This window comes from Monodelphis domestica, chromosome 2, assembly GCF_027887165.1.
Source record: "Monodelphis domestica isolate mMonDom1 chromosome 2, mMonDom1.pri, whole genome shotgun sequence".
Classification (NCBI taxonomy): Eukaryota; Metazoa; Chordata; class Mammalia; order Didelphimorphia; family Didelphidae; genus Monodelphis; species Monodelphis domestica.
The window spans coordinates 260,928,581-260,955,217 of record NC_077228.1 but is presented as its reverse complement, the minus strand read 5'-3'; the positions used below and the strand labels follow the sequence as shown (position 1 = coordinate 260,955,217).

The window sequence follows — 26,637 nt, the reverse complement described above, 5'->3', positions numbered from 1 at the left end:
CTGCCTCTTACAGTTAATGTATATAAACAAGAGGCAAAGAGGCATACAACCTAACCCCTTATTTTACAGCTGACAACTCTGATGCAGTCATTTCACCAAAGCCCCACATCTAGTGTGAACCATTTCATAAAATCATGGATTGAGAAAAGGAAAGGACCTTTCAGGTGAAGTCCCGTATCCTCATTTTACAGTTGGGGGAACTGAGGCTCAGAGAACTTAAGTGACTTACCCAGGGTCACAATTTCTTCCCCCCCCCCCCCCCCCCCCCGCCAGGGTCACAATTTCTAACGGCTTGAGACAAAATTTGAATTCAGGTCTCCCTGCCTCCAAGTCTATCCTCAACCTGCACTCTACCTATTATGCCAGGCCCAAGCCGGACTCCAGAGAAACCCTGAGTGCTCCCAGACGCCCTTCTCCGCCTTTAAGGGGCCCTTCCTTTGTCCCTCGGCCGCCCGCCCCAGGCAGGCCCTGGTCTCCGGATTTGGGTCAGGTCGGGTCGGGTCGGGCCGGGGCCGGACGGGGCGGTCCCTAGGCCGGGCTGGCGGGCGGGGGCGCGGCCAGGCTGGGTAATAAGGGAATAGTACTCCCTCCTCCCATTCCGGAACCACCTATTCCGGGAGGGGCGGAGGGGGTAATCACGTGACTTGCCGAGCGGCTTCATGCCCCCACCCCTCCTGGGCTGGTACCAATGGGACCAATCCCTGGAGGGACGCACTGTTCCGCTTCGGGGGCACAATTCTCCTGTTACGACTCCTTTCGCGTCTGGAGAGGGTGAATTTGTCTCTCCTTGCCTATGACGGAGCTAATACATAAGTCGTTCGGCGTGTTTTTCCACGCTCTACCCTCCTGCGTCAGTTGGTCTCATCCTCTGCCGGACCCTGGGCGCGGCGGGCCACAGCGATCACGTCACGAGCGGGAGGGATCCCTCCGCTGTGGGGAGAGCAGTGTAGGCAGCACTCACTTGAGGGAGACTTTGAGAGATCCATCCGCCGCCGCCTCCGCCGCGGAGGAAGACAGGGACCCCGAGCGCGTCCCTGCGACCCCCCCTCCCCACCGTAGAAATCTACCGCCACAGGTACCTCCGCGGGCAAAAGGAGTTCCCTTTTCCCCCTCGAAGCCCCCCATCTTCCCCTACCCCTGCGCTGGGAGAGCTTATCTTCCTTCCGCCTCCGGGGCCTGGCCTCCTGGGAGCGGACGTAACTCTCCGGCCTCCCTCCCACTCCCTTTCCCCCGTCGTGCCCCGTCCTCCCCCAAACCCGGAAGTGGAAGTGGGGGGACCCTCGCCCCCCAAGAACGTTCCGCGCGCCCCCTCATCCTTGCCCGGGACCCCTAGGGCCCCGCCCCCGGCTGCCTCCCGCGCCCCTAGGAGTTGGGGGTAGGGTCGTGGATTTGGAGGGGGTTCCTTTGGTCTTTCCCTCTTGCCTCAGTTTCTGCTTGTTTTTCTCGGTGACCCTGGTTGCACTAGGGTGGGGATTTGGGGGAGGGAACACACCCCTCCTTTCCTTCTCTCTCCCCTCCCCCCCCATTTACCCTCCATCCTGTGGTTTCAGTTCCCACTCCCCATACCTGGAGAGACTCCACCTCCCAATCAGCGTAGTTAGTCCCTGACCCCCAATCCAGCTGCTTTCTTGGATCTCCAGAAAAGCTCTGGGAGGAAATGGGGTGGGGTGGAGATGGGGGTGTGTGTGTTTGCAGATTTCTTTCCTCCTTGCTCTTCCCGGGAATGGATCTTTGGCTCACTTGCCAAACTCTCATATCCCTAGCTTTCGAGGAGGCTTGGGGGTCAAGCTTTCGTACCCCTAAACCAAAATCTATCCCACATTTGCCTTCCCCATTTCAAACTTCTTTGGGATTTCATCCACCCCAGGATTCTTTCTGACTGAAGAAGAGGCATGGCAGTATTTGGGAAGCATTTACCCTTATTTTTTTTCCTCGTCTTGGAGTGATTGCCTTTAATAGTGGGAGAGGGGTTTTGCCTCCCTTTCTGCTTCACTCCATCCTTCTCTCCCAAGATATCTAACATGGAGTTCATCCCCAATGGCCCAGGAATTGGGGAAATGAGGGAAAAGTCATCCTTCGGAAAGTGGAAATGATGTTTGGCTCCCTAAAGAGGAGCGTACATCAAGCTCAGGGAGGGCTCTGGTTCCTAACATGTGAGCCTCGAAAAGTGATCTATGCCCCAAGGAGCAGTATGGAGCAGAACTTGTGTTACAGTGGAAAGAGTGGTAAACAGTGGTTAGCTTTGAGTTCAAATTCCACTTCTGAGTTCTACCTGTGTGATCTCGGGCATTTCTCTAGGCTTCAGTTTCCTCACCAAGAAGATTGAATTGGTTAAAGGTTCTTAAGCCTAAGGTTCATAAACTTTATATATATATATATATATGTTTTGCTAACTATCTCAATATAATTGATTTTCATTGTCATTCTATGTATTGTATTTTATGCATTTAATTATTTTGTGAAAATGGCTCCAGAAACTTTACCAGAATGCTATAGTGGTTCTCTGATACAAAAAATATTAGGAACATTTGGATTGGATGGGTGGCATATCTATACATTTATGATTCTATGACCAAGTCCCCTTAGAAAATTAGAGCCAGAATGCTTGAATTCCAAGGTAAATGGTATCAGGATGCCTATGTTCTGGAGCAGATTCTTAAGACTCCAAGGTCCCTGGAACAGAGAAAAGCATAGTACTGAATTTAGAGTAGAATGGAGCAGGATACTTGGGTCCCCAGAACAAAGCAGAGTCAGAGCACTTGGGTCCCTAGCTGTGTGATTGGACTAGAACTGGCTCGACTGGGAGAGAGCAATGTTGCTTCTCTGCCAGGAGTGTCTATCTGTCTCCTTTGGAAGAATCTAATTACTCCTGAGTGGCTCCCTGGGGCCTCTGCTTGCTATCATTGAGTGCCCTGGAGAGGAAAGGAAGGAGGGATTAAGGCCAAGAGACTGCAGGAAGCAGCCTGGGGGTTCCTAAGCCCCATTTGGATAGTAGGATCACACAGGAGGCTAGTAGGATGCAACTAGTTTTGGAATAATCCCTGTTGTGCAGTCCTAAACCCACTATCTTCCTATGGACTTTTCACAGTCTTAAAACAACTACCCCAGAATCTGGGGAAGGACTGCTGGGCCCAGAACCTTTGGATGGAAGCTGGAAGGGGATGGGTCACTGATCCCCCCTTGGGGCTTAGCTGGGGATGTAGTTGCTGGGGCTACAGGCAGTGGAGGGGCATTCGGCCAATGGAGAAAGCCAGTGAGGTGTTCTTTGGATGACAGTTGCCTAGGCAACCCCACGAACCAACCCAGCCTTTCCTAGCTTTCTCCTTTGCAGTGGAGTGTGTATATGTGGGGTGGGAGTGGAGGTTGGGTTTAAATTGATCCTTTTCCTCATTAAAAAATTTTGAGGGGGCTAGGAAAAGGACAGGAGGTACTCTCTGCTTTTTTTGTTGTTGCTATTTCCTGGGTAACAGTGGGGCATAGGTTATGGAAGGGAGCAGAAGGGAAAGGAAGGGGAATGTCTCTGGCTGCTTCAAACTCAATCCTGGCTTCCAACTTTGAAGATTGATATCTAGTGCTGATTGGCTCAGAAGGGAGAGGTCTAACAGTCTTACCTTATCTGAGTTGGTGAAAGTGTGGAGGGATAGTTTACTGCTGCTTGTATGTATTTGATCCTCAGATTTCAATTTGATTTCCCTGGGCTGTGAGGACACAGTTCATTTTCTCTGATTGAGGAGGGAAGAGGAAAGGAGCATCTTGTTCTCCTTGCCCTTGAGACACAGACCCTTTCATCCCCCTTCCCTCCCACATCATGGAGGCACCAACCTCTGGCTCTGGCCCCCTCCCCAGATCTCCTTGGACGCTGAAGAGCTAGCTGTGTAGCCCCAGGGCCCTGCTGCCCTGCTGCCACCATGAGTGAATTGGAGCAGCTGAGACAGGAGGCGGAGCAGCTCCGGAACCAGATCCGGGTGAGGAACAATCTGCACAGGGGGAGGGGACAGGCCCTAGAAGTTAACGTGGGGAGTCCAGACTGGGTAGGGTGTTGGTTCACAGTTGTCATAAAGTGGTTAGGATGAGGGGGGGTTTCCCCTTCTCATTTCCTGATATTTCTTCCTCTCTTTACTCCCATCTTCCTCTTATTTCCCTGTAACTTACATTTTCTTCTAATTTTCCTTCCTATCTATCTTTTGCTGCATACTCTCCTCATGTCTCATTGCCTCTTCTCTACCTATTTTGTTCCTATACCTTTTCCCTACTTCATTCTTGATCTGTGGCTTCTTGTCTTTTCTCTCCTCTCATTTTTCCTACCTTCCCTCAAATCATTTTCATCTTTTATCACACAGGATGCTCGGAAAGCATGTGGGGATTCAACATTAACCCAGGTGAGAAGGGTTTGGAAGGTGAGGGAGGGGGAACAAGATAGAATACTTTGGGTTCTGGACCATGTGACCTTCACTCATGTAGTTTCAATTCCTCTGCGCAGATTACAGCCGGGCTGGACCCTGTTGGAAGAATCCAGATGAGAACACGACGAACCCTTCGTGGTCACTTGGCAAAAATCTATGCCATGCACTGGGGGACAGACTCAAGGTACTATTGGGAGGGTGAATACTGCCCAAGAACTTCTACATCATGTGTTTCCCCATCCTACCTAAAGTGGTGGGCCTTCAGTGGTAAGGAGTCTTTTCCTTTAGATTAGGAAAGCTTAGAGAGCTAGGCCCAGTAGGAATGATTTGAAAAGTTTTTGGGGAGGGTATATTCATTGGGTCTCATAGTTTTGTCTTGAACAAATTGTGGTTGCCTCCTCATTCCTGCTTTTCTTTCACTATAACCTTAGTGAACAACTTAAGTATTACCATTCAGGAGCCATTGCCCCTACAACCACAGAACCATAGACTATCCAAACTGGAGAACATCTAATGCAAAACGCTTTTTAGTATAGAAAACAAGCTTAGAGTGGGTAATGGATTTTTTTCAAGGTCAAAGCTAGGAAAACTTAGAAAAATAGTGGGGAGACATTGTTCTGGGTGGGAAAAGTATGATTGACCCTTCTTCCATCTAATTCTCAAACATCTTTTTTCTGCCTTCTTCCTCAGACTGCTGGTCAGTGCTTCACAGGATGGAAAACTCATCATCTGGGACAGTTACACCACCAATAAGGTAATTAGGGTTGGTGTATATGGATCCTTGAAGGGAATCCTTTGGGTGGAGAAGGTTAAGGCTGTTGGGCCTGGGTTTCAGACTGGGTTGAATTGTGATCCCATGTCCTATGTACCTTCCCCCTTTTCCCCTTCAGGTCCATGCTATCCCTCTCCGATCCTCTTGGGTCATGACCTGTGCCTATGCGCCCTCAGGGAATTTTGTGGCTTGTGGGGGGCTAGACAACATCTGCTCCATCTACAGTCTCAAAACCCGAGAGGGCAATGTCAGGGTCAGCAGAGAGCTGCCAGGCCATACTGGTAAGGGGATGCTGGCTTGGGGAAGTCAGTTGGGATGGATTGTCTTTTAACTTTAGTGGCACCCATACTGACTCTCCCTTCCCCCACTCTTCCTTCTCTCACCTAGGATATCTGTCCTGCTGCCGTTTCTTAGATGATAACCAGATCATCACTAGCTCTGGGGATACCACCTGGTAAGTCAGTCCCTGAGGGAGATCACCCTCAAGTCCTTCCTAGATAATTTTGTACTTTCTCTGCTTGGTTTCAGCTCCTTTGTACATTGGGTACAAGTAGGATTCTTGAGTGGGGTACCTAAGATCCCTGTCCTATCCCCTCCCTTATTGTCCTAAGCTCTTTTAACCTTTCCATGGTTAAAATCCCTTCCCCCAACTTTGCCAAAGTTGGGGCATCCCATTTCTTGAGAATTTTTGAGCTGGGGTTAAGGGGGTGGGATAAGGGAGAGCATGTTCAGATTATTTATTTATGTTATGTGATCTTCCATCAGTGCCCTGTGGGACATAGAAACAGGACAGCAGACAGTGGGCTTTGCAGGGCACAGTGGGGATGTAATGTCCCTGTCTCTGGCTCCGGATGGCCGAAGCTTTGTTTCTGGTGCCTGTGATGCTTCCATCAAGCTGTGGGATGTTCGGGATTCCATGTGCCGGCAAACTTTTACAGGCCATGAGTCTGACATCAACGCTGTGGCCGTGAGTGAGGGACCAGATGGTGGTTTTGGTAGTCTTTACTTTTCTTTCGGCTTTCTCCTGATTGCTTCTTTCCCCTTTATCCATTTGCTAGTTTTTTCCAAATGGCTATGCCTTCACCACGGGTTCAGATGATGCCACATGCCGCCTCTTTGACCTTCGGGCAGACCAGGAGCTACTTATGTACTCTCATGACAACATCATCTGTGGCATCACCTCTGTTGCCTTCTCCCGAAGTGGCCGGCTGCTGCTGGCTGGCTATGATGACTTCAATTGCAACATCTGGGATGCCATGAAGGGTGATAGGGCAGGTAAGAATGATTTTGGAGAGAGATCTAGGTGCATGAAGAAGTATGTGGGGAGATATAAGACTGATTCCAATCCAACTTCTTCCCAGGTGTCCTTGCTGGCCATGACAACCGTGTTAGCTGTCTTGGGGTGACTGATGATGGCATGGCTGTGGCCACAGGTTCCTGGGACTCCTTCCTCAAGATCTGGAACTAGCTGCCACACACACCCAATGTATCAGGCCAGGAAGGGGGGGGCAGCGCCCCACACTACAGGCCAGGAGCGAGGGGGGAGGGGGGAGGGAGGGGACTGGTGGTCCACACCTGAGCCTGGGCTCCCTTCTCCCTGGGGCTCATTTCCTCCTCCCTGAGATGGGGATGGGATTGGGGGGAAATCTCCCTACCCTCTTCTTTGCCTTCCCTGGTCAGGAGCCTCTCCCTGCTGGAGGGCCAGGGTCGGGGCCAAGAGTGGGAAGCTCAAGGAGGTGGCTTTTTAAAACTGGTTTTATTTTAATTTTTATTATATTTTCTGTTTTTCCATAAAGGAACCAATTCCAACTCTGTACCCAGCCTCTGCCCCTGCTTTGCCTCTCCACCCCCACCCCCCAAAGTCCCTTTCTAGCCACTTGACTGCCCAGAGAAAAAGTCAGCACTATTGAAAAATGGGATACATTCACATTCCCTTGGATTAGAAGGCCAGAATGGGGGTGTAGAGAAGACAAAAGGATAGGTGATATATGCAGCTGAGCCACAAGTACATACCGTGCTACTCATAGAACTGATCAGAGAAGCACCTGAAGTCTTGAGAACAGATCTGAGGGGAAGGGAAGAAACTGCAATTTTGCCTGTTTCTCACAGTTCCCAGAGCTCCATTTGACTAAAGGTCAGGGCCCAAGTGAAAACAAAAGATGAGGATGTGGAAGTTCCTTTACCTAAGCCACAAGTGAAATCTAAAGGAATTTATTCTTGGGGGTACACTAGCTGAAGGTTACCTCAGTCTGTCACTATCTCTTTCCTGAAGGAATTCCAAGCTTTTTCTTGGGAAGAGATTATTAGACTACTGTTCCAAGGGCAAAGTCGCTCCAGTCCCTGAAGCTAACATGACTCTTCCCCCCCCCCCTTCTGTCTTCCCTCTACCCCCAATAAAAAGATGGTTGAGGCATAAGGGGAGAACACACACTAAGTTTTATTTGAGGGGGTGGGTATTTACATGGGGGAGGTGAGGGATATTGTCACATAGAATTTGGGGTATGGGCTAAAGGCAGACCAGACTGGCCTCTACCTTGCCCCTGCCCCAGGGAGGAGGGTGCAGCCAGGGTCCAGGAAGATGGGGGGGGGGGGGGCAGATAGGATGGAAACAGGGTACAGAGTCCCTGGGTCGAGGGGCTCAGATTTGTAAACATTGACCACTCTCAGAAAGGGGATGGGGGTGGGAGAGAGGTTCCCTCCCTCCAGCTTCCTCACAGGGTTAAGGCCACTCCAGGCTCAAGGGTCCCCTAAATTCAAAGTCTCTTCAGCTGGGGGAGGGGAGGGGAAGACATGAGGAAAGGGATAATCAGCCTCCCTACACACACTGGCTGTGGCAGGGGGGTGGTTACATTCAGTCACAATAGTAGCCCTCCCCCACCTCTAATGCCACTGAATACTGGCAGAAGGCTGGGCAGGGAATGAAGGGAAGGGGGAGTCAGGGAGGCCAGCAGCAACAAAACAACAAAAACAAAACAAAACCCCCATCCCCATTATTGCTTTAGAGAGTATTACACAGACACTAACACTGTTGAAGAAGCCACGGGGAAGCAAGTAGGGGAGCCTCCCCCACCCAAGGCCATGACCAACTCTGAACCAGTTGCCACTTTGGTGCAAAAATAAAAATAAGATAAAAAAATAGTATGGGGTCCAAGGGGGTAATGTTGCTCTCCCCCCTCCCCTCCTCCCCCAGGGTAGGGGAACAAGTACATTCATGAGGGGGAGGTAGAGGCAAATCCCTAGCCTAATACTGTGCACTCTGGGGGGTTGAGAGCAGTGTGGATAATGTTGGGGAGACAATGTAAGAAAACTCGGATGGATACAGATTATGATAAAAGAAAGAGAAACAAATCCCAACCTACCCTTACACAAGACAGACATGTTTTCTTGACATCCTCCCCACCTTCCCCATCACAGTATTTGTAAAAAGGGAGAAGGGAGTGGAGAGAGACCATTGTTCCTCTCCAATTTGGTCAAATTTAAGTTGTGAAGCACACCTCTAACCCCCCACCTCCCACCCCTGAACCCCATCTTCAAGCTGCCTTTCCTTCCTTGTCCTACCCTTTTTACATCAAAGAGAGGGCAGCTGCTGGAGGGGGCTGTCCATTCCCTATTCCTTCTGCCAAAAACTGAGGGGGTGGGGCTAGGGCATAGGTGCCATGTCCCAAAAAATACATTCATATGGAGACTAGGGAACTGGGTTACCCAGCACTAGTCCCTCCCCCCCCACCCCTAATGGCAGAGATGGAAGGAAGCCCCTCAACTCCAAGGGCCACTGCTTCTTGCTCCCTTAACAGGGCTAACACTGACACGAGGCCCCATTCCCACATACCTAGCCAAGGGGAACAGGCTGGTGGGCCCATCAGATTTGTGCAACTTACCCCTAAAGCAGCAGAGCAGGGATGGCTTCCTCAGCCCCTGCCCCCCAGAAACATCAGCAACAATCACAGGAACAACCCCAAGCAGTTCACAGCGGGTCCAACAGAGTCAAAGGAGACCCTACTGTGCAAACTGTTCTTGCCCCAAGCTTCCAGTTACACAGAGGGCTGGTGTAAGGGGTGGCAAAGGCTAAGTGCAGCCTAGGGGAGGAGGAACATGGACTAGGCAGGTCCCTGGGCCTTAGTCCCTTTATCACCCCCAAATAACAGTGTTTAGTTTTTTAAATCAGAACCCACCCTCCCCTCTCATCATTTTTTTTAAAGGGACCCTAGGGACTCCATTGCCACCCCAATCAATCCCAAACCCTTCAACTCCCAAAGGGGAGAAAGGGTACTGGGAGGGGAGGGGGAAGTCTTTTTTTTTTTTAACATTTTCTTCAGTTTAATAAAAAAAAACCCCTCTCCCCCCAACCCCCCCCCCCCAAATCTGTAAAGTGCCTCGTGGTGGGTGAGTTAAGGTGCATCATGTGGTTTGTAACAAGTGCTGAGGACTCTGCCTCTTCTTCCTCCAGCTTCTGCCTTCCCCCTACCCAGGGGGAACCTGGCCAGGCTCAGGGTCCCAGGTATCCAAGCCACCTCCTTCCCCCCCTCAGGTGGGGCTGTGGGGCTGGCTGTTCAGTAGTCCTCCACACTCTCGATCTCACTGGGGGATCCATGCAGGGAGTAGCCTGAGGCCAGGGAGTAAGGGATTTGAAAACAATCGGAACATTCTCTCAAACTCTCACCAACTGGTTCCATTGCTCCTACAGTCTTCCCACCCCCTCCCCCCAAATTTTGGCTCCATAGGAGGAGATCCCCAACCATCATACCTACCCAAGATGCTGGGATCTGCATGCAGCATCAGTGCTCTCCTCTTAGCCTTACTGCCCTCTCCTGGGCCCAGCTTGGTGCTGTGATTAGTTTGGAAAGCAGCTTGTAGGGAGCTTGTATTAAGCCATGCTTCCTGTAAGCACAGCAGATGATCAGAAGGAAAGCAGAGACATCACTGCCATAACCAGAGCAAAGAGCATTGGTCCCCCACTGGCCATGGATTAGTCCCTCTGGATTCCCACCTGCTGCTGCTGCTGCTGCCGTTGCTGACTAGCTTTATTCTTAGCCCTCCGCTCTAAGAATTGTTTGGCAAATTCTTTGGCTTCCAATGTGTCCCCTAGACAGGACCGGATGTAATCATGGACATCATAAGGGGATTCCACCTCTTTCAGGATCGCCACAGCCATGGGCACTGTAGGGGTTTGTGGGAAATATCAGGGACCACTATGGTTACATAGGCCCTGGCTCCCCCACTGTGCCCTGCCCATACCATCTAGGCTCCCAGTGGTGCTCAGTGTGTGAAGCATCTGTTCACACCACTGGGTGAAGCCATCCTGGGGCTTAGGAATGCCCTGCAACAGCTTCAGCAACTTTTCTTCCTCATCTGTCTTCTTTCGCCCTGGTCGGCCAGAAGGGTGGCCATAGGAATCACTGTCAGAAGAACAATAGGATGAAGACAAGGTTGACCCTGCCCCATCTTTTACCCTGATGCTTCCCTGCCCACTTTCCTCCCAGACTAGACCAGGCCCCACACCCACCTGAGCAAAGGACTGCTTCGGCTGTTCTTGAGGCCCAGGCTCCTGGCCAGGTTGCTGCTGCCCTTGAGTGTTTCTTCCCAGAGCCCCAGACTTCCACTGCCCCCACTCTTCTCTAGCCCACCCCATAGAGGTCCTGCCTCGGCCACCCACTGGGATAGAGGGGCACTGCCCAGGCCCCCATGCTGCAGAGACACAGGATAGGGGGAGTCAGATTAGTAAGGACAAGAGGATAAGAGGGCTTCTTAGTACAGCTGCTGAGAGATGGGTGGGAGAAACCTATTCCTGTATGTTTGGGGATGGAGAAGGGAACACAGAAGGTGAATAGCACATATTTACAAAAGATGAAGGATTCTCAAAATTAAACTAGGCTTTAGAATGAGAGGGAAATGAGGACATGCATATCCCTCTACTCCTAGAAGTACTCTGCTTCCCATCTAGCTCTAGGTCACTCTAGGAAGCTCAAGGCAATATGCAGGACACTTTTCCCTTGGGTTCTAAAATATTAATCTCTTAAATGGTATAAATGAAATGGGGTGGAAAAGACAGTGAAAGATGAAGGGACCTCAAAAGAGGGGGTAGAGGAGGCATTGCTCAGGTCCAGCTCTGGCTTACCGCCCTCTGGGCTGGGGCTTGGGCTCGAGGAGGCTCCCGATGTGGCTGTTTATGCAACTGCCGATCACCCTCCAGCTGTAGCTCCAAAAGGGTTTTCATGGAAAGGCCCTGCTTTGCCAGGCCAGCCCAGAGTGGAGGAGGGGAGCCTGGTGATGGAGGTGCTGCCTGTTGCTGCTGCAACAACTTTAGGAGCAATTCTTGCTGCCTAACCTGGGAAGAAGCATGTGTTAGGTCAAGGAGGTTTCACGTTGTCAAAAGCAGGGGATTTGAGCAGACAGGACTTAACATACTTTTCTAACTCTTAAGAGTACATGAAGCTAAGACTCCTGCCCGCTAATTCTTTTAGTCTTTGGAAGGAGCTGCCCCCTTACGTTCTCTACCTGCTTGCGCCGATACAATTCCTCCTCCTCCTGCCTCCTCTTCTGTTCCTCCTGCTGCTGCCTCCGCTTTTCTTCCCGGCGTTTCCGTTCCTCTTCCTCTCGTTTTGCCCTGAGTTCCACATCTCTCCGCTCCTGGAGCTAAGAAGGAAGGCAGCATACAGAACCCTGCCCTTTGGCCCTTGAGCCAATCCCACCCTTGTGCTCAGCCCTTAAAGTGACTCACTCACTTTATGTTGCAGCTGAAGTTGTTCTAGAATTGGACCCTGAGTCGAAGAGTTAATTGGTATGTCCCACAGACTGGCCTCACCACCTGAAAAGAAGCAAGGGAAAGGAAAGCAGTGATTTTGAAAGAGAACTTTTTATCCTGTACGCCTTTGCTCAGAAAAGGAATGGCATGAGAGCAATCAGGCAAAGGTCAGGTGTCTGTGGCTGGTGGAGCTCTGATGGATGTAACGCTGGGTGAAGGGATCGACTGCTTCCCAGCTTTCCAACACAGAATGGGAAGGCAGGTACAATCTTTAGTGAGGCTACTTTGTAATAAGAAAGTAGATACCTTGTCTTTTTAGATGGAGAAAGAGTTGCAGAATGACAGAGGAGTTGCAGAATGGTAGGAAGGAATTCGGATGATCTTGCCTGGTCATATACATACCTGACTGTGATGAGGCTGAGGTATGCAAATCCCAGAGGGTGCCTGAGTCTGGCACCGACAAGGAACGATTTATCGTTGGAAGGAGGTTCTGGTCCCCACCTCTGAGAAGGAATAGGTCTGACTCAGGACTCTAATCTCATTCCTAAATGTGACCCTTCCTTTCACATTTTGGGGACAGAGGGGAGAAGGAGCTTGTGTCCTGGTTATACCTGGGTTTGAGAGCCTGTAGCTGCTGCAGAAACACAGTGAGCTGTTGCTGCTGCTGAGGCGTCAGGTCTCCCATAGCTGCCTTTTGCTGGAGTGCACACTGTGGGAACTGGCGGCTGAGTAGTATGTAGGACAGTCAATTTCTACTCCTTGTGCCAGGATTTCAAATCTACGTTCCACAGAGCTGAGGGAAGGGACTTCCCACCTCTGCCCACCCACCTCAGGACTCATACCTGTTTATGAGCTGAAGGAATTGCTGGTGCTGCAGTTGCTGGTACAATGCAGCTGTTGCTAATTCCTGTTGCTTCTTCAGCCTCTCCTGATCCATATTTCCCTGAGAGATAGAAGTATAGAGGCAATAAGGCTCAATGTAGTAAGAAGAAGAGAGCACCAGAGACCATGGGAAAGCACTTCAGAAGGAAGCATTCTTCCTTTCTTGCCAAGGAACCCCTAGCCTTCTCAGTTCCTCAGTACTTCCCCTATCTCCTAACATATTCTTCCTGGGTCTTCCCTCTCACCATTCATTAGGTATCCCTCTGCTGTAAGTCCTAGTGCCCTGAGTAGAATATTAAATGTGCTCACCAGAAGTGGGGGAGGTGAGGGTCCTGGGGCAAAGGGCACACGCCCCCACATCTTGATAACTTCCCCCAGTGGTTGGAAACCTTCATCACAGCCCCGTTTCACCAGCAATGCCATAGAGAAATAGCCAGCTTGGAACCATTCTGCCATCTCCTGTGTTGTGAAGGGGCCTAGACCAGGAAGAATACACTGGGGTCAAGAGGAACTGAAAGCACACAAAGATCCTTCCTCTAATCTCTCATTCATCCTTTCTTACACCAAGTTAACAATTCCCTCATCCTCTGAAATACCTTGGATCTCTCCCTGTGGGTCCTTATAAAACCATTTCCGGGCAGCTCCATGGCTAAGTGGAAGAGCAGCAGCAGCAGCAGCAGCTGAGTGTCTAAGTCCTTGGCCCTGCATGGCAGCTGTGAACTGTTCCTCCTCTAGAGAGCTATCCTGTAGTGATGCTACCAGCTTTTCCGCCTCCTAGGGCACCAAGGAGGAAAAGATATGGGTTAATAATGGATGAGGCCAGAGCAGGATGTGGGCAAAGAGGTGGAAAAAGACAAGTTCAGAGTTAGGGACACAGCTAATTAAAATTGGGCAAAAATAAGGCTAGGGAGTCTTTGTAGCAGCCCCTTTTCATCACCTGCTGCAGATGCTTCATGCCCTCATCATCTTCTGTGTCTCCAGGAGAGCCAGGTGGTAAGTCAGCCTCAGGACTCACCCTAATTTCATCTCCTAGTAGAGAAGGATGGAGAAAATAAAGGAGGGGAAACATGTCCACACATCTCACCTCCAATTCTAGTGAAACTAAAGCAAAAAGTTCTGCTCAATTCATTAGTCTGACCCAAGAGTGGTTCTCACCAATCCCTATGACCACTATCTCCTACCTTCAACCCCTGGAAAATCTTTCTCAACAGCCTCATCCCCTTCCCCATCTGGTCTCCAGAGAGGATCCAGGGTGGGCAAGGGGGATGAAGGATGCATTTTCTCCTCTTGGATGGGTAGCGGGACTGGCTCCTTCATGCCTGAAAGAAAATTACATGAGATGGTATAAAAATCAGAGAACTTTCTAAGGCAACCTCCTCATTCAAAAATTCAAGTGCTACATACTAAGATACAAAAAAGGCCTTAGCACAAGGTCCCTGTACATATATCTGTGTGTGTGTGTATGTATACACACACACACTTTTTAAACCCTTACCGTCCGTCTTGGAGTCAATACTGTGTATTGGCTCCAAGGCAGAAGAGTGGTAATGGCTAGGAAATGGGGGTTAAGTGATTTGCCCAGGGTCACACAGCTGGTAAGTGTCTGAGGTCAAATTTGAACCTAGGACCTCCCGTCTCTAGGCCTCTCAATCCACAGAGCCACCTAGCTGCCCCCCATAAATAACTTAAAGGTAAAGAAAATGAAATCAGGAAAGTCTTCATCTTATCCCAAGTCCACACAACTATTTACTGATTGAAGTCCAGGGTTATTTCCATCAAATCATATTGGCTCATTACTAGTGGAAATATGGGCCCATCCCACTAGTGATCAGATAGTCTGATGCTATTCCTTTCCAGTAAAACCATCACAATATATCATCTAAATCCTTAACATTTCAGATTTCACATCTTGGTCATTGTTTTCCAGTCCTACCTGACTCAGTTCCCTCTCCATTGTGTCCATCTAGTTTCTCTTCTTCGTCTTCTTCTAGACCCTGAAAATCTAGTTCTTGTTCCTCAGGGATTGGCTCCTTGGGACCCTTCTGCACCATTTAAATTGGGGGGGTGGGGAGGGAGAGAAGGGTGGCAAATGAGAAGAACTGGTCATGGTAGAAGTTACTACCAGTCCTTCCAACCCATCCTTTCCCACTTATTCTTTTAAGATACCTTGAGAGGCAAGAAGGCCCCTGATGAGTCAAAGGTACCCATTTCCTCATCTTCATCCTCCAAGCACCACTCAGGGAGTCCATCCTTGTCATCATCAAAACCATCAGGACCACGAGATCTCCGGGGGTGGGAGCCTCCCCCACCCCGCCCCTCTTCCTCGACACCCCCACCCCGCTCCCCTCGCAACTCAAATTCAAATTTTCTTCTCCTCTCCCCATGCTCCCGCCAGCCAGCAGATCGGGGTCCACCATCTGAGGAACAAAAGAAAGTGGGGAAAGGATTGGTATCTTAACTCAACAGTTCTGACCTCAATAACCTTAGAAAAAAGTGTTGAAGTACATGAAGCTAATTCCTCATCCCCTCAGAATTTTCTTTTCTCCCTCCTCTTTGCCTGACTCTATAGGAACAGGAATTTCTTCTTAACTCCAAAGGCCTTTCCCCCATCCCCTCACCAGGGCTGGTGGAACGCCATCGATCTCCATCTCGACGGGGACCTGCCCCAAGCCGCCAGCTGCCTTCATCATCCTCTTCTTGGTCCTCTCGTAGAGAACGCCAATTCTCACTGTCTGAGCGGGCATGTTCCTTTCTGGGTCCTGATCCTCCCTCCTCAAACCCAGAACGTACTGGGAATAGGAGAAATAAATTATTAATGAGACTGGGGTTGGGAGGAGGGAATGTATGGATGATCTATTGATATCAACCTCATTTTAGAAAATTAGGCATTTATCCTTTAGTCAGAGATTCCCAAAGATTCTCTGAAAGGTAAGCCCCCAATACCTTTCTCTCCCAGGCCTAACCCCATCTCACTCCATCATTGGTACCTCCATCTCTCCTTGTTGACTTCTCAAACCGCCTCTCGCCTCTGTAAAATAACAATGGGCAAGATACAATGTTAAATTAAGAAAATCCCTATTATACCAAACTGTAGGAAGTTCTATAGACCCGTAGTAATTTTGTTCTAAGAAAGGAGGAGGGGACAAAGGAGAGCTGAGGAGAGAGGCCTAGGTCAAAGGAATACCTGAAACTTAAAATAGAATCTCCTGAGTTGAGTTTGGGGCAAGAGGGGTGTTTAAAAACAGAAGCGCACTAGATCAGAAATGCATTAAGAAAGGGTCTAAAAAGATAGGTGTCAAAATAACAGGTCCTCCAGTGACCTTACTCCTCTACCCAACTTATTCTATAGCTATACATTCCTCACTTCTTCTAAAATCATACCTATCATCCCAGCTCTGGCTGCGCTGGATCTCCCGAGGACTTCTTCCAAAAGCTCCATCTCCTTCTTCAATGCTTCTTTGGTAAAAGCCGCTATCACCTCTGCCCCGGCCTGGAAAAAGAGAGACTAGACACCATAAATTGGCTGGCAGAGGAACCTATTCAGACCCCGCTATTAAAATTCTTAATAATCAACCACCCCACTTCCCTCACCCTAAAGAATTTCCAGTAATCCCCCACTACCTCGGCTCCTTGTGCTGCCTCTGCCACGAGAGATACCACCTGGGGGGGGGCCAGCCCCCTTCCCCATCAGCCTCAGCACAGCCACACTGTTCACTGACAGGGAGAAGTTTCTCTGAGGAAGGAGCCAGTGTTGGGAATGAGAACCCAGGATAACCGGCTTTCCCAGCACCTGGCTTTCTACAAGGCCATCCTTATTATATCCCTTACCCTCAAAAATCATTCCCCCTCCCCAGAATCAGGATTCTGACTTTCCTTTTCATTTACTCTCTAAAACCTAATTATCTAGTTCTTAAACCCCACCTGCTCCTCTTCTGTCAGAGGCTCCAATGCCAATGGCTGCAATGGTTCTTCCTGCAACACCGCAGCAAATTCTTTGTCCTGCAATTCATCTGGGATCTGCTAGCCCCAGAAGTGGAAAAATTGAGACACTGCATATCCCCACAGAATTTTCTAATGGGATATGCACACTAAAGAACAAAATAATCTCTCTCTGGGTAGATTCTCTTCTCATTTCCCCTTCCCAAATAAGCCTACCCACCTTATTCTCCTTGATATAGAGTGCCAGCATCTCCTCACGTCCATAACGATATTCGGCCAGTTTATATTTAGGCATGGCAGGGGAAGGAGGTGGGGAGATCACACTGCTCCCACTCGACAGTGCTCTAAGCCTAGTGTAGGGTGAGAGGGTGAGGGAAACCAAAACGAGGTCACAGAAATACCTTCCTTCTTTCTCATGGTTCTTCTACTCTTTTAAAATAGGTTCCAACTCACCATTCTGGCCCAAAGTTGAGAGTTTCTGCTGCCATTGTAAGCTGCTTCAGTTCCCTCAAGGCTAGAAGTTGAAAGGAGATGGGGAGAGTATGACAGGAAGGTCTCAAGGCTTGACACTTGATATCCAAACACTTAAATGGAAACAGGGAAGGAAGATGGAACACTATGGAGTCAGAAGTTAGAGAAAGAAGATTAGTCAAGGGCACAAGGGTTTGGATGAAAGTTGAGGCTGCTTTAGAATACCTGGGTTACAGAAGGACATACCTGGGCCAGTTGTGCAGAGGTGTTCCCAACATAAGATGGCCAGAGATAGGATAACCTAGAGGTGGAAAAAAAGTGGACAAAGTAAATCGATCTGATTCTTTTTTGTTCTTTGGCCCCTGAAAGGGACCTTTCTGGAGATGCTCAGCTAAGTCCTTCACCCTATCCTAGAGCTTACCTGGCAATCTGTCCCTGAGGACAGGGAATAAAGGAAGTATCTCTCTTCAGGTAGTGGCTGTTGCTAGAGGATGAGCCAAGGGTCACCAGTTATCAGATATAGTCTTTAGTATAATGGTGACCAGGGTCCCTTCACATCTGGGAGAGTTCCTTAAGGAAAGATGGGGGGAAAAAAAAGATTACTTGCCCCCTATCTCTGGTCTATTCAGTCATCACTGATTTCACAAACCATTTCAAAGTCTATTCTCATACAGAATATAGATTATTACCTATACAAAAACCTTGGGGCTGTTTATTCAGTTTGTGGATTGCTCAAGCTCTGAGTTTTTCACACCTTTCCCCCATTACATACATCTAAATGACCAGTACATCTAACAGAGGAAGGCAGGGCAAGGACAAGATGAAAAATTCTTTCAGAAGACATTCTGAGACTTAGTTGGGGAAAGGAGAGAATCTAGACCAGGGGTTCTTAATCTGGGATATATGGACAGATTTCAGAGGATTCATGAACTTGGAAATCTTAATATTTTGATAACAATTTCAATATAACTGATTTCTTTTGTAATCCTATGTATTTATTGTATACATTAAAAAATAATATTCTAAGAAGGGGTCTATAGGCTTAACTAGATTGCAAAGGGATCTGTGACATAAAACAGGTTAAGGACTCCTATTCTGAATAAATGAAATCAGAATAATAATCAAGAAGAAAAAAAGGATACTCAGAAGAGTTGTTTGTATAGACATAGTATGAAGGAAACTAGAAGAGAAACCTGTTCTTATAATAAACAAAATATTTGAAGGAAATGAATCAGGAATAGGAAGAATGTTAAGAGGGACAGAAAAAAGACACCCCCTTAAGAAGTATTGATAGGAATTCCAATGGGTATGTAGCAAAATGTCTTTTGTTTGTTTATATTTGAATTCCCAACACTTAGTACATTGTCTGGCATGTAGCACTTAACTGCTTGTTACAAGTTCTGAAAAGGATCAAGTAGGAAGAACTTAGTTAACTGGGATGGAGAAACTAAGAAGTATACTCAAAGGCAAGATGTGGTTATCTGATAGGAATGGACCATTGAGCCACTCTCTTCAAAGCCTCCCTGAGAGAAAAAAAGTTATGAAGTAGTTATTGGGGAGAAGGTTCTTTTGCCTGTAGAAATAAGAATTAAAGGAGAGAAATAGAAGAATTAGAAGGCTTCTACACCTGAAGAGAAAATATAAAGTATAAGATCTGTACATCTTTTAAAGAATAAAAAAGACAAAAATGAGGTGAGAAAGGGGGTCCCTATGAAGAGAGGATATAAAAAAACTCAGAAATCTAAGAAGGCATCAGGGAAAAGAGTTAAAGCTTTCTTTATTTCCTTTGTATTTGAACAATTCCAATGCAAATGTACCTTTGCTGATTATTCCTCTTTAAGAAATGAAGACCAGCTCTGGGGTCAGTGGTTAGTGGTAAGAAGAGTAAAGCCCTTTACTTCCTTTCTTAATCCCTCTATCCAGGCAGTCAGGAACAAATGCAATTCATTTGAGTTAAGAAAAACAAGAACAATTGGGGAGAAAGGAAACCACACTGGAAGCAGTAATTTAAATCAGTCATCCACTGTGTTAGACACATACAGTGCTCCCACACTTTGTAAATGGAGAACCAAGGGACAGGTCTCTTTCTGTAATGACAAAAGAAAGGGACAAGACTCCCAAAAGCTAAGTAGTTATTTAATTCCATTTTTACTTTTGTTAGTTCCATTGCAGCCCATCCTAATTTCTTGTGAGGCATTGAGCTTGCTCAAATATTCCCCATCCTACTCAAAAACCAAATATTGTTATTATGTGTCTCTTCTACATACATGTCCAACTCTTGATTCAATGTGTTCATTCAATTTAGTAAACATATAAAAATGCCTGCTATATGCTTAGGATGGTGCCAGAAGCTATGGATACAAAGAATAAAATAAAACAATTCTCAAGAAGCTTATATTCTTGTAGAGATAACATGTACACAAATAGATAAAAAGTAATTTCAAGAAGGTGCAACTAACTTGAAGGGGGAAAAGGGGTGCAGAATCATGCATGCAAAAGTGCTTTGAAAGAATCTAAGACTTCTACTGGGTAAAGTAAAATCCCTAAAAGGAGTTTAATTCCAAACATGGGGAATCATTTGTGCAAAAGCATTGAGGTAGGAGATGGAATGTCTAGTTTGGGAAATAGCTAGCACCCAATTTGGCTAGAATAGAAAGTATGCAAAGGTGAATAATATGGAACTTAAAAGTTTGGAAAGTCAGTAGTAGCCAAGATCATAAATAGTTTTGAATGACAGACTGAGGATTTTATATTTTATATTAGAATAGGGAGCTAGTGTGTGACTATTTTGGGGGTGCAGGAAGTATAACAGATCTGTTTTAGGAATATCAAATTGGAAGCTGTGTCTGGTATGGAGAGAGGTGAGATTGGAGATTCAAGATTATGACTGGATATGGAAATCTGAAAGCCAGCTATATAACTGAAGCCTAAATAAATCCATGGAAGCTGATGAAATGAAAAGATTATGGAGAGAAAGCCTAGGACATAGTCCTAGGGGAAAAGTTGACAATGCTAAATTCACAATAGTTCAGTTTTCCCATCTATACTATAGGAGAAGCATTGTACTCTGGATGGAGACTATACTAGGAGGATCCTTGGGAAAGGAATAATTTTTTAAAATTTAGCTGTTCTATCTACAACTAGCTTTCCTTCTTTCTTTCACACCATATTCTTCCCTTCTTCCAATTTCTCTTTTGCCTTGAGTTTTCTTCCCCTCCTTAAATGCCACACACCTACACACCCCCAGACCTCAGGCTGAACTTTCTCCTTTACAAAAACAGAAGGAATACCACCAAGGAAATGGGAAAATGGTAAATGAACCAATCGGTCTTTCAATCTTAGTTGGTCTCAGAGGTCTGTCAAGACTGCTCTTACCAGGAAACAGGAAGGAAAAGATAAATGTAGCACAGAATTAGGTGTTCATTTCACAAAGTTTTATGTCATTGCCTTATCATACACCATGGTATTCCTCAGGTTCCTGAAAGCTATACCAGCAGAACACAAGCTCTGTGACACTAAACATATTGTCTGTCTGAGGGCAAGCCTGGCTAATTGGCTAACTGCAGAGGCTCATCACTATGTTGGCCACAGCAACTTTTGAAAATCACTAAGTCACAAAAAAGGTCAAAACCTGCACTGGTGGAGGAAGGACTCAAATAATTAAGATTCTAGATCCCTGAAATACTTTTTTTCTCAATACTCAATTTCAATCAAAAGTGATAGTCCTGGAACACAGAAGGATATAACTATGACAGAAGAATCTCATTCAAATTTCCAATATGCAAAGCATCTATTCCAGTTTAGGTGTTCAAGATTTCCCCTATTTCAAAAAGACCAGACCTTTCTCCTACAAGCTCAGAAAATGACTTAGTCTATTTGGGGGCAAACATCCCTGGTCTTTAACTCTTCATGAAGCCATAAAAATGATAGTTCATATTTGCACAGTGCTGAAGTGCTTTCACATTCTTTCATCTCTTTGAATTCTACTTATTTCTCCAGGTTAATGGGATATGAATGAATTTTAATAGTTGCTTTCTGTATGCAAAATATTGTATTAAGGGATACTTTTTTCCTTGGGGGGAGGGGAACAGAGAGAAAATAAGTTGTTGCTCCCTAAAACAAAGAATCCTGTTTTCAGATATAGGATGAGGAGGACCTTATATCAACTGCAGATCTTCTCTTGTCATCCCTAATTCCTAGGGATACTTTAGTTTCTGGAATTTTACTTGTTGGCTTGCTTTTTCTCACTTTACATCCTAATCAAGCAGGTGTTCAATGCCCCAGTTAGAAGTCCTCCTTTAATTCCCTCCTTCACAGTTACATCTTTATATTATTATTTATAGGAACTCACTAGTCCAAAATATTTTAGTGTATAGTCTGAGTAGGGTCATAGGATCAGAATCCAAGAATGCAGTTTCTCTAGTGATTCAAAGAACATCAATTCCCACATACTTTTTCTGGGGCTGAAATATTGTTATATTCTTTAGAATCACCAAGTATTTTGAAAACCCTGAATTCTCAGTTGAGTAAGGCCCCAGTGTGACAAGATACTAATACTACCAGAGCAGGTTCTCCAAACATTCCTCAACCTATTCATACTTTCATAAATCAAAATGATAGACAGGTAGCTTATTCTGAAAGAGAAACAAGAGCTGAGGTATTAGATCTAGTTGAAATTCAGTTAAAGGGCAACAATAGGAGATGAACATGTTCATAGTATCATTATGAATGGAGGACAGATGTCAAAATTTAGGCCCAGGGATATTAAGTGATTTGCCTAAGGTCACACAAATAGAAAGTAGCACAGCTAAGACTCAAACCAGTTATACTATAACAAGATATTACTGTTTTATCTAGGTAATGAAAAGGATCTGATGCATCTAGCAGAAAAAAAGCTATTACAGGAATGTAGACATAGGGTGCAAGTGATGATGAGGTTAAGATGATCTTTAAGTTAGGATCTCTTTATGAGGCCCAAATAGTAACTTGGGAAAGGATTCCTTTGAGAGAAATTCAAACAATTTACTGAGATAGTCTATACAGTCAGTCTTGTTTTATAGACCTTTATGTGCTATATAAATGTGGATTATTCTAAATATTACATGACCAGCATTATGAAAACAAAGTCCTGGAATTTCTGGGAGTTGTACAGAAAGGGTGAAGCTTTGAGAAGAAAGGGGTTTATGAGGATGCTTCTATTTGTCACTGACAAACAAGACAATTGGGGGGGGGGGACAAAATAACATAACAGAAAGGCATCACAGTCTAATGGACATAGCTAGTCAGTGAGATCTAGGTTCAGGATGAGAACTCTAATATCCCTTTTCAAGCTCTAAATCTAGTATCTCATGTTCCATGAGTGGGAAAGTGGGGTTTGTGACTTTGTGTGGAGATATCTTTGCCCAAAAATTTTGTTTGAGTTCTTGTGTAATTGGGTTGGGTATGTTGTTGCGGTGGGGAATTTACAAGAACTTCAATTTGAGGCGATTTGCTTTATGAAGAAAGAACTTCATGTTAAGAATCAAGATTCACGTCAAAGGCTAGACTTGGGATCACTCTAGGGCAAGTCCCCCTACTTCTCAGAAGAACCTCAGGTACAATGGAGGAGGGGGGGGATAATTAAAGGAGCCAGAGTATGTGTGTGTGCGCGCGCGCGCGCGCGCGGGTGTGAGTATAGGGGGGTTATGGGTCTGTGTTGTGTGTTCTAAGTGGACGAAGAGTACCCAAGGACCCAGGCAGTACACAGCAGCCTCCCCTTACTAGATTCGGTAACCTTTCCCCGAGGGGCTCGGAGAAGCTGTGGATCGGGTTCCCCATTACTTTAATGGCCATGTAGGGTCTGAGGTAGGACTAGGATGGGGCAGGGTCTCCAGCGGAGGCCGCTCCGGTCGGGATGAGGCCAGTGCCCCGCGCGCCCGGGCGTCCAACGTGAACTGCAGGAGGGGCCTGGCCCGCCCAGTCCCGCCCTCAGGGGAAGAGGGGTTGGCCCTAGCGGGGAGGGGGGAGAGCGAGCCAGCCCCGCTCGGCCTGCCGCCCCTCCAGCCTCCCCGGTCCCTCGGGTGACTGCCCGGGCTGGGGGAGGGCCGGGGGTGGGGACACCAGCCTGTAGGCCCCAGGCGCCCCCCGACCAGGCTTGGGGGCTGGGCTGGGTGGGACGGACGCGCTCCTTACCGCTGGCGGGCGGGCGATCCCGGGCAGACTGCGCCAGGCTCGAGCTCCGGTTCCGGGGCGTTGGTGGCGCGAGGCTAGGGCGCGCGGCAGACTGGCCGGCGAGGGGGGGAAGGGGGAGGGAGGTGGAGGGGGAGCGGCGCGCGCTAGCGCTCCCGCTGCAGCCGCTCCTCAGTGTTTGTGTTTGTAGCAAGATGGCTGCCCGCCTTGCGCCACGTGACGAGGGAACGCTCCGTGCCCAACACCCCCGCCCCCCACAACAACTATCCCCACCCCCCTGCCTCGGGCTCCACTACACACATACAGACCCACGCGGGCTCTTAGGCACACGCACACACCGCACACACACACCTTACTAAGGGGCTGTGGTAGGCGCGCGGATTACCACCTACCGATCCGCACGTGATCGGGGAACCCAGCCTGGCGCGTCACGTGACCCGGAGCCTGTTGGGATGGGTTGTTTGGTTGTTTTATACCGCCCTCCCCTCCTTCCCCCACACTACTCCCCCAGTTAAGTGCTCCAGCTAGCTACCCCTGCACCTGACAGGCGGCCCGCCCTGTAGCTCCGAATGGACGGACGAACGGACTGACTGACCGACGAACGCACGTCAGGCCGCCTCATGGCGTCATCCACCCTCCTCGAACATTAGCAGTCAAGGTGCATCTCTCCTCCCGAGGCCCCCACTTAGCTGTTGTGAATAAGGTCCGCTAGTACTGCTTGCAAACGGACACACAAGAGTAGAAAGATCCCAGGCCCTCCCTGGGCACATGTAGCTCAAGGCAGACTCTAGGGCTATTATTGTGAGGTTCCTAGGAGATCTGGCTCATAAAAGGCACTTTTATTATCTCAGCTCACGACTATCCTGGGAGTAGATTCTACTACTCTTACCCCTTTTATAGAGGAAACCTGCAGCCCGGGTTAAGAGACTAGTCCAAGTGTCTAAAGATTTGAATTGTGGTCTTCCTGACTCCAGGTCCTGCCATCTAGCTACTTTGCCATCTAGCTACCAAAAGGTGTGATAGGAAAGCATTTGACATCTTCAGGAATGGATGACTTGTTATGCAAACTGTCTGAAAAAAACTGCACTTAGACTTACTTTTGGGATCCCCAGTGTGAGCACCAAACATGATGGAAAGCTTTCTAAATTACTTAATAGTATATTTCTCCCTACCTTTACACAAAGATGATTTAATCTCCCATGGTTGAAACTCTCCCCTTCTTCACCTCCTAAATTCTCGCTAAAATCCCACCGGAAAGAAGCCTTTCCCCTTAATGTCTAGTGCCCTTCCTCTTTTGATGATCTACCATTTATTGGGTCTCTTTCTTATTTTTACATAGTTTTTGCAAGTTCTTTCTCCCTTACAGTGAGAGCTCCTTAGGAGCAGGAACTAGCTTGCTGCTCTTTGTTTCCCTAGGGCTTAGCAATGGTAACTAGCTTATAGTAGGTGTTTAAATGCTAGTTGACTGTCTAAAAAACATTCATGTCAACTTCATGAACACCCGTCAGTTTACTGTGTTGTACTATAATGGGGCCTCTTTCACAGGTAAGTATTCAATCAGTCAACAGGTATTAAAGGCTTGCTAAATATGCCAGACACTGGGCCAAGCCCTGGGGATAAAAAAGACAGACAAAAATATGGTCGTGCCCTCAAGGCGTTCACTTAATTCATTAGAATTCATGGGGAAAACAACATTAAAAGAATTGTAGGTAGGTGATATATGGTGTAAATGGAAGTGATCTCAAAAGGAAGGCACTAGTGAGGTAGGGTTGAGTGGGGTGAAGACCAGGAAGAGTCTCCTGCACAAGGTAGAATTTGATCTGAGACTTAAAGGAAGCCTGGGAAGACAAGAAGGTAGAACATTGGAGGAACAACATTTTAGGTTCTGGAGAAGACCAGTTTCTGTGGGAGGAACAAGAAGGCCAGTGTCGATGGATCACAGTGTTCATGGAAGGGAATAAAGTATAAGAAATAGTCTATAGAGGGGTAGGTAGGTGGATCAATGGATAGAGAGCCAGGACTGAGGACCTGAGTTCAAATATGACCTCAAACACTTTTTAGTTGTGTGACGCTGGGCAAGTCACTTAATCCCATTTGCCTAGCCCTGTCCACTTTTCTGATATTTGAATTGATTCTAAGACAAAAAGCTAAGAGTTTGGAAACAAAAAAGGTCTATAGGATGCCACACAGAGGACTTTATATGTGATGCTGGAGATAATAGGGAGCTGCTAGAATTTTTTTTGAGTAGGGGGCTGGCAGACTTGGACTTGAAGAAAATCACTTTGGCCTCTGAGGATAGGGTGGGTTGGAGGAGAGAGATTTTTGAAGCAGGGATACTAACCTGAAGGTTATTGCAGTAATCCAAATGAGATGAGGGCTAACATCAGGGTTAGCCTGTGAATTGAGAGGAGATAGGAGAGACATAAAGGAAATAAAGGCAAGAGTTGGCAACAGATTGGATATATAGGGGTGAGGATGACACTGAGGAGTATCCAGTGAGTGACAAGTTGAGGATGGCACTAAGGTTGTGAGCCTGGATGATTGTGAGAATAGTGCTATCTTCTACAGTAATAGGAAAGCTAGGAAGAAAGGAGGATTTGGGTGTGGGTGGTTGGGGAAGAAGATATCATAAGTTCTGTTTTGGACAGAGTTTAGGATGCTTAAGGGATATCCAGGTGAGAAGCCAGAGAGGGAGTTGGTGATGAAAGACTGGATCTCAACAAAGAAATTAGCTCTTGCAATCTGAATAGAGATGATAGTTGAACCTGTGAGGGTTAATGAGAAAACCAAACAAGTTTTCTAGAGGGAGAAGATATGAGGGCCCAAGATATTGCTTTAGGGGGCCTCTTTGGTTAGTAGGAATGACTGGAATGAAGATCCAGCAAAAGGAGACTACAATGTAATAGTCTGACAGGTCCAGATATTGGGGGATTAACCAAACATTAATTAAGGGCCCATTATATGCAAGGTACTGTTTATTGCTCTCCAGGCTACCATTCTTATTAAAATTAATTAATTTGAAAGTACCAAATAAAATGAGCATTTATATGAAAAATAGATCAGAAAAAGAACATTGTACATTCAATCTCAAATTTCCATCATGAAGAGATTGGAACATAGTACCTGGCACATAGTAGGTGCTTAATAAATGTTTGTTGTAGCCTTTTCCTCTTAGAAAGATAATAAATTCAACAAAATTGTAAAATTGTCCTGTTTGATTCTTTCTGACCTTTCCTATGGCTTATTCTATATATTTTTAA

At 47.1% G+C, this 26,637-nt stretch overlaps 2 protein-coding genes across 10 annotated transcripts; one reads left to right on the top strand and one right to left on the bottom strand.

Moving 5' to 3' along the window:
* The first annotated feature begins 615 nt into the window (after nucleotides 1–615).
* GNB2 (G protein subunit beta 2) lies at nucleotides 616–6,989 on the top strand. Its single transcript, XM_001366868.4, has 10 exons — nucleotides 616–1,075; nucleotides 3,847–3,965; nucleotides 4,341–4,379; nucleotides 4,481–4,587; nucleotides 5,094–5,157; nucleotides 5,294–5,456; nucleotides 5,563–5,629; nucleotides 5,941–6,142; nucleotides 6,234–6,450; nucleotides 6,537–6,989. Exons 2-10 carry the CDS (start codon nucleotides 3,909–3,911, stop codon nucleotides 6,641–6,643), a joined length of 1,023 nt encoding a protein of 340 aa, XP_001366905.1. The 5' UTR covers nucleotides 616–1,075; nucleotides 3,847–3,908; the 3' UTR covers nucleotides 6,644–6,989.
* Nucleotides 6,990–7,592: 603 nt separating this feature from the next.
* GIGYF1 (GRB10 interacting GYF protein 1) lies at nucleotides 7,593–23,960 on the bottom strand. 9 transcript variants are annotated; one of them, XM_056817754.1, is made up of 28 exons: nucleotides 23,918–23,960; nucleotides 23,770–23,821; nucleotides 17,631–17,779; nucleotides 17,456–17,510; nucleotides 17,192–17,354; nucleotides 16,959–17,088; nucleotides 16,721–16,816; nucleotides 16,421–16,532; nucleotides 16,181–16,289; nucleotides 15,787–15,827; nucleotides 15,418–15,588; nucleotides 14,966–15,216; nucleotides 14,733–14,841; nucleotides 13,981–14,118; nucleotides 13,737–13,828; nucleotides 13,396–13,573; nucleotides 13,109–13,275; nucleotides 12,760–12,860; nucleotides 12,529–12,642; nucleotides 12,320–12,420; nucleotides 11,898–11,980; nucleotides 11,671–11,808; nucleotides 11,291–11,500; nucleotides 10,679–10,860; nucleotides 10,411–10,571; nucleotides 10,163–10,332; nucleotides 9,924–10,053; nucleotides 7,593–9,778 (listed from the first exon to the last, which is right to left on the bottom strand). In XM_056817754.1, the coding sequence occupies exons 5-28, from the start codon at nucleotides 17,224–17,226 to the stop codon at nucleotides 9,726–9,728; spliced, it is 3,072 nt and encodes a 1,023-aa protein (XP_056673732.1). In that variant the 5' UTR covers nucleotides 17,227–17,354; nucleotides 17,456–17,510; nucleotides 17,631–17,779; nucleotides 23,770–23,821; nucleotides 23,918–23,960; the 3' UTR covers nucleotides 7,593–9,725. The 9 variants fall into 9 exon arrangements, with proteins under 9 accessions (XP_056673732.1, XP_056673730.1, XP_056673727.1 ...); XM_056817752.1 differs by having other exon boundaries at nucleotides 23,770–23,960; XM_056817749.1 differs by lacking the exon at nucleotides 23,918–23,960 and having other exon boundaries at nucleotides 16,721–16,819; nucleotides 23,770–23,792.
* Between the last annotated feature and the right edge of the window lie 2,677 nt (nucleotides 23,961–26,637).